Below are 7,166 nucleotides of genomic sequence, written 5' to 3'. Positions count from 1 at the left end.
AACCCATGTTGCTTGGAAGGTAAAACTGTTTTCTTAGAAGGCTAATATTTGGAATTAAGTATAGACAGGAGGTACATTCAACCTATAGTATTAACATTTTGTATTAAGTTTGAGAATTAACTATATATTTGACATTTTAAGTTCTTGTAATATTTAAGCAACTCTGGCATATTAAGGCATCTATCAGATTAGTTTTGTGAATCGAGTATAAAACGTGTGATTGAGTAAAGATCTGGACTTATGATTTTGTTTTAAAATTTAAGAGAATTTTGCTAAATTTGTAAAAATTTTTGAAAAAATAAATGCATGAGTTATCTGATTTATGTGAATTTATAAGAAGTACTTAGGAAAGATTTGTTAAGATTGTTAAGACAAGGATTTAAAAGTAAAGTTAATCCTATATAGTTTAACATAGTTAAATCTTTAAAAAAAAATTTTTTTTTACATTTATTCATTTTTGAGAGAGACAGAGCATAAGTGGGGGAGGGGCAGAGAGAGAGGGAGACACAGAATCTGAAGCAGGCTCCAGGCTCCCAGCTATCAGCACAGAGCCTGACGTGGGGCTCGAACTCACAAACTGTGAGATCATGACCTGAGCCAAAGTCGGATGCACAACCGACTGAGCCACCCAGGTGCCCCAACATAGTTAAATCTCTTCAATAAAATGTAGACTCCTCCCTAAAAGTGACTGTTAAAATTTAATAGACTTTAAAATAGAATAATAATATATTTAAAAAGATTTTAATTAATTTTTAAAATTTATTTACTTATTTTGAGAGAGAGAGAGAGAGAGAGAGAGAGAGAGAGAGAGAATCCCAAGCAGGCTCCATGCCAATGCAGGGCTCGATCCCATGACCATGAGATCATGACCCAAGCCGAAATCAAGAGTTGGTCACTTAACCGACTGAGTCATCCAGATGCCCCCACTTGCCATTTGCAACAAAATGGATGGAATTGGAGAATATTATGCTAAGTGAAATCAGTCAGAGAAAGACAGATACCATGTTTTCACTCATATGTGGAACTTGAGAAACTTAACAGAAGACCATGGGGGAAGGGAAGGGGAAAAATAGTTTCAAACAGAGAGGGATGCAAACTGTATGACACTCTTAAATACAGAGAACAAACTGAGGGTAGATGGGGGTCAGGGGGTGGGGAGAGGGGAAAATGGGTGATGGGCATTGAGGAAAGCACTTGTTGGGATGAGCACTGGGTGCTGTATGTTAGCAATGAATCACGGGAATCTACCCCCACAACCAAGAGCACACTGTATACACTGTATGTTAGCCAACTTGACAGTAAATTATATTAAAACAAAATGAAAGTAGGGGCGCCTGGGTTGCTCAGTTGGTTAAGCGACCGATTGTGGCTCAGGTCATGATCTCGCAGTTTGTGAGTTTGAGCCCCGCGTCGGGCTCTGTGCTGACAGCTCAGAGCCTGGAGCCTGCTTCAGATTCTGTGTCTCCCCCTTTCTCTACCCCACCCCTGCTCACGCTCTGTGTCTTTCCATCTCTCAATAATAAATAAACGTTAAAAAAATTAAAAAAAAATAGATTTTAAAAGCTTAAAGAAAACAATCAGCTTAAAAATGAAATAAACTATAATTTTTCAAAAGTAACTGCAATTTGTTTTTCCTGGGTATAAAGCTACCTACAAGAACACCAAAACATTGTGACAGATTAGGAGTGAAAGATCTAAGTTCCAATTTTAACTCTGTTGCTAACTTGTTCATTTCATTTCTCAGTGCCTCACTTTCCTCAGCTGCACACGACGAAGCTAGAGAGGAGACTTTTTTTCTGTGTTTGCCATCTCTACTATAACACTGGACAGTTACTAAAGAGAAGATTTTGTAAGATGTCAGCCACTTTCGAGCAATGAAGTCAAAATAAGCCATCAAATAGGGGTAACTTGGAGCTCTCTTCCTAGTACCACAAAAGCACTTCTCAATGTACTGACCAGCCCGATTCTGACGGTCACGGGCAACCTCATGCTCATGATTTTCCAGTCAGCAGTGAGGTGATCTGCAATGTAGCTTAAACGTTACCTCCATGTATTTGCATCAGGATCAAAAACTTCAATGGTCTTCAAGTACGTTGTGCCATCGAAGCCTCCTACCGCCATGAGCTGCCCATTCACCACTGCCAGGCCAACCTGTAGGACCAAAACATAGTGGCTGCTGAAGAAGCCAGAGAATCACTGGGAAAATTTACACATAAATTTCTACATAAGTTTCTACATAAGTTTCCACATAAGTTTCTACATAAATCTTTACTAAAAGATATTTTTTAACGCCTTATATTATGGCTTACTTGAATACAGAGAAAAAAGTAATGGCAAAAATCTACATTGTTGGAACAATAAAATTATATATTCAATTAAAGTATTTACACAGAGTCAAAAACAGATTTTTAAAAATTTTAGAAAAGCATCACTGGGAGTAGGAACCTCTAAAGGGCTCTCACTTTTCTGGTATTTGCCTGTTCTAATCCACTACCTAAATTGCCACTAAAATTCTGTTTAAAATACCCATGCTGTCACTCTCCTCTAAAAATGAAGCCTCTCTACCGCCTAAGTTTAAAGTCCTTATTATGTTGTTCGGGCCCTCCAGAAACCCATAAGAGCCCATTCTAGCCTCACCTCCTTATGTGCCCTATGTTGTAATAATACTGATTTAACTGCTGGTCCCAGAAAATACCACACGTGTTCACACCTCCATACTTTTTTTTTTTTTAAGATTTTTTTCTTCTTTTTTTAATTTAAATTTTAGTTGGTTTACATATTGGTTTCAGAAGTAGAATTCAGTGATTCATCACTTCCATACAACACCCAGTGCTCATCACAACAGGTGCCCTCCTTAATACCCATCACCCATCTAGCCCATTTCTCACCCACCTCCCTCCATCAACCCTCAGTTTTTTTTTTTAATTTCATTGTCTTTAAAGTATTTTCTTTTTTTAAACAAATATAATTTATTGTCAAATTGGCTAACATACAGTGTGTAAAGTGTGCTTTTGGGTTTTGGGGTAGATTCCCGTGGTTCACCACTTACCTATACGACACCCAGTGCTCATCCCAACAAGTGCCCTCCTCAATGCCCATCACCCACTTTCCCTTCTCCCCCACCCCCTCATCCACCCTCAGTTTGTTCTCTGTATTTAAGAGTCTCTTATGGTTTGCCTCCCTCCCTCTCTGTTTGTAACTATTTTTTTCCCCTTCCCTTCCCTCATGGTCTTCTGTTAAGTTTCTCAAGATCCACATATGCACACCTCCATACTTTTGCACCTTGTTCCTTGGCTGGTGTTTTGTCTCCCTCTTTTAGAGAATCTTTTTCTTCTTTTATGGCCTAGTTTACATGCGACTTTCTCTGGTAAGTCTCTTCACTGCCCCAAACACATTAAGCATATTCTCCCATGTTTTCCTATAATGCACGTGCTGTTACTATAATTTTTTTTGTAGTTAGCTGTAAACATCTCAAGTTCCTTCACTAAATTGGGAGCTCCTTGATGAGTCGTCACACTCATTTTTGCTTTCCTAGCACACGGTAAGCACTTAATAAGTATTTGCTAAAAACTGGTACAGCCACCCTGGAAAACAGTATGGAGGTTCCTCAAAAAATTAAAAATAGAACTATCCTACAACCCAGCAATTGCACTCTTCGGTATTTATCCAAGGGATACAGGTGTGCTGTTTTGAAGGGACACATGCACCCCCATGTTTATAGCAGCACTATCAACAATAACCAAAGTGTGGAAAGAGCCCAAATGTCCATCGATGGATGAATGGATAATGTGGTATGTATATACAATGGAATATTACGTGGCAATCAAAAAGAATGAAATCTTGCCATTTGCAACTACGTGGATGGAACTACAGGGTATTATGCTAAGTGAAATTAGTCAGTCAGAGAAAGACAAAAATCATAAGACTTCACTCATATGAGGACTTTAAGACACAGAACAGATGAACATAAGGGAAGGGAAGCAAAAATAATATAAAAACAGGGAGGGGGACAAAACATAAGAGAGTCTTAAATATAGAGAACAAACAGAGGGTTGCTGGAGGGGTGGTGAGAGGGGGGATGGGCTAAAAGAGTAAGGGGCATTAAGGAATCTACTCCTGAAATCATTGTTGCATTATATGCTAACTAACTTGGATGTAAATTTAAACAAATAAACAAATAAATAAATATTTGCTAAATCATCAGAATGTAGCAGTGAGAACAATAGGAGTGTGACTAAGAAGCTGTTAGCCACCAGTAATAAAGAGCCACAGGCATGGGAATGCTTTGACTTGCCGATGCCTACCAGTGGTATTCCCTGATTTGTGCGAACCAGAATTTACTCCCTTCTATCCTCACAGCACGGACTCTTTAACTACTGCTGCCTTTTCCCACCTGTTGTCTGACATCGATGGACTCTTGCCACAATCAGTGGTTTATGGATTACAGTTCCCTCTGAAGCAAACGCCCTAGGATGGATGAATTCTGTACTTCACCCTGAAAGTCTCGTGTAGTCACAGGTCACCCATGGTCTAGAACTTGACATAGGTCAGCCTGACCAGGTCTAGACTACAGATGGGATAGACTCAAACCTATTTGTGGGGACTGGTGGTGGGGCCAGGTATGTTTCTGCCTCAACATTTGAACTGGTGTGCCAACTACTTAGAATATTACCTAGAAACTAGTTAGAAATTAGTTAGGAATATTTAGCTCTAATTGAGAGGGATGAATATGGGTGAAGTTAGATAAGGTAGTGGATAAGATAGGGCAATGTCTTTTAGGAAAACAACTGATGAAAGATAAATCACAAAGAATAATTCTATCATTAAAGATATAATTGACTGAGATATTTAACCACCGGAGAAAACAGCAATTAAGAGAAATTACTTTTTTTTTTCCATTACAAAAGCAGCAGGGGTTGTTTTGCCTAAATAGTGCACCTCCTTACTGTCCCGGTATTTTACAGATCAGAGCTCTCCCACACAACCGTCTCTTGGTGCTTTTTTCCCAAGTTTTCAGTAGCGAGGCACTTACTCCACTACGGCGGGATGTCATAGCCACCACTGGAGACCACTGGTTAGTTCTGGGGTTGTATCTCTCAGCGCTGCTAAGCTCTGTAGTATCATCTCTACCTCCTACGGCATAGATCATGTCCTGATACACTGCACAGCCTAGGTGTTTCCTCCGGGTCCCCATAGGGGCTATGGTGTGCCATCTGTTTTCCTGAGGATTGTAGCGCTCCACTGTAGGGGGAAAAGTAGTAAGTGACCATTCAACCATTTCTTCTCACCTCTAGTTTTCCTCATAGCCATTAAAATTTTGTGATAACACATATTTTTGATACACAATCTGATTTTTGCTTCTGAGACGGACTTGTATATCTTTCTACAATACCAATATAATCTCATCAGGGAAGGGTTTGGTTTGGGTATGGTATGGTGGAAAGGTGCCTCAGTTCTAGTTCTGACAATATGATTCATGGCCTCACCTTATCTTTTTTTTTTTTTAAGTAGTTTTCACGCCTACCACGGAGCCCAACTTGGGGCCTGAACTCATGACCCGAGCTGAGATCAAGAGCCGGACACCTAACTGACTGAGCCACCCAGGCGCCCCCACCTTATCTTTAAATGAGGAGACCGGACTGTAAGACCTGTAGGCACCATTCCATACTACTAATTTATTGTCATGATCAGACAGCTTCTGTGCTCTCGTACCCCTTTGCCTGTATTCCTACTGCACTATAAGCAGAAGACAAGATAAGTGACAATGAATCTGATGCGGTTGCCACACTAACGATATCCTTGGGCAAAAATATCCATTATCTCTAAAGAGAGAGGACTAACATATAAACCAGCTTACAGCTGTAAGTTTTTATTTATTCTTAGATTATAATACAGGTTTGTTTGTTTTTGGTTTTTAAGGAGAGATGGTTGGGGGTGGGGCAGGGAAATAATCCTATTGGGAAAACAGTTCTTTTATTCATTATAAATTCCAAAGCTTGCAAAGAGAAAGGAGAAAGAAATATTTGGGGAATACAGTAGAACACTATGGCTGCAGAAGGAGCCGAGGAAGAGCTGAGAGTTGTACTCTTTTAGGGGGCAAATAATTTTCAATTATTTAAATAAATATATTATTATATAAATTATTTAAATTTTGTAATTTATATTTGTAATTTAAAATTATAGGATCACCTGGATTTTTATACTTTTTTGTAGGGTGACTCTCCTGAGGAATATGCTGCTTTGGGGGAACCACATTGACCTTGGAAGGGACTCACCTGTGTTGAGTGGAGATGTCCCATCAGAGCCGCCTACGGCATATAAGAACCCTCCTAACACAGCCACGGCCACGCCTAGTCTTCTGGTGCTCATAGAAGCCACTCGAGTCCATTTGTTTTCCTTTGGATCATACCTGCAGTGAGGGAGAAACCAAAGATTGCACGCCTGTTTTGATTAAGTGAGGTCTTTTTCATAAGATGTGAAACCATGCTGAAGATATGTTGGATACATGCTATGGTCACATGCACAGTGAGAATCTAACATATTTTACTTGGTTATTAGGAAGAGAAATCTTAGAGTTTGTGCCTGTGTCTGTTATTCAGCTGTTTCCTATACTCTGCCTTGTGATGCTAGGGCTAGAACTCTGAAAAGAGCGTTTCTCCTCAGCCAAGCTGGCTCTCTGTTAGATTGTGCTGAGAGGAAGGACCAGACGCTGGAAGTCCAGGGCAGCAGAAGGGACAGGCTCCTTTCTGTGTGTTTGCCAACCCTGTCAGCTTTGTCTCAGCAAAGGCCCTTTCGCTCTGACGGAACCAGCGAATTGCAGCTTCTAGCCTTTTCCTGGCACTTCTAAAACTAGCCTTGTCGTGCCTCTTAGAGGTCTTAGTCATGGCTCTGTGAGGCACCTCCTCTGAGCTCCTGAGGTATGAGTACCACAGCTGTGTAAGTCACCCCCAAACTCAGGGATTCAAAAATAATTTTATTAACTCTCCTGTTTCCATGAGTCAGGAATTTGGGAAGGGCCTCACAGGGAAGCTCTGGCTCAGGTGTCTGGCTGCTCTCAGGCTGGGGCTGAGGCTGGAAGGGCAGAATGCTAAGGCAGCTAGGGGCTGGCCAGGCATCTCTCCAAGTAGCCTCAGGGTCTCTCCACGCCGGCTCATTTGGGCTTCCTC

At 40.6% G+C, this 7,166-nt stretch overlaps 1 protein-coding gene across 1 annotated transcript in view; it reads right to left on the bottom strand.

Annotated features, from left to right (window-relative positions):
• The window catches only part of KLHL20 (kelch like family member 20), a 63,457-nt gene that overhangs the window by 3,469 nt on the left and 52,822 nt on the right, over positions 1–7,166 (bottom strand). The window contains exons 9-11 of the mRNA XM_042924691.1: positions 6,276–6,409; positions 5,033–5,241; positions 2,045–2,151 (exon numbers count right to left, since the gene is read on the bottom strand). Coding sequence (XP_042780625.1) covers positions 2,045–2,151; positions 5,033–5,241; positions 6,276–6,409 — 450 coding nt within the window. The remainder of the gene's footprint in view (positions 1–2,044; positions 2,152–5,032; positions 5,242–6,275; positions 6,410–7,166) is intronic.

Source organism: Panthera leo, chromosome F3 (genome assembly GCF_018350215.1).
Source record: "Panthera leo isolate Ple1 chromosome F3, P.leo_Ple1_pat1.1, whole genome shotgun sequence".
In the NCBI taxonomy this organism is placed as follows: Eukaryota; Metazoa; Chordata; class Mammalia; order Carnivora; family Felidae; genus Panthera; species Panthera leo.
Note: the sequence above shows the minus strand (reverse complement) of the source record. Positions and strands in the feature narration are given on the sequence as shown.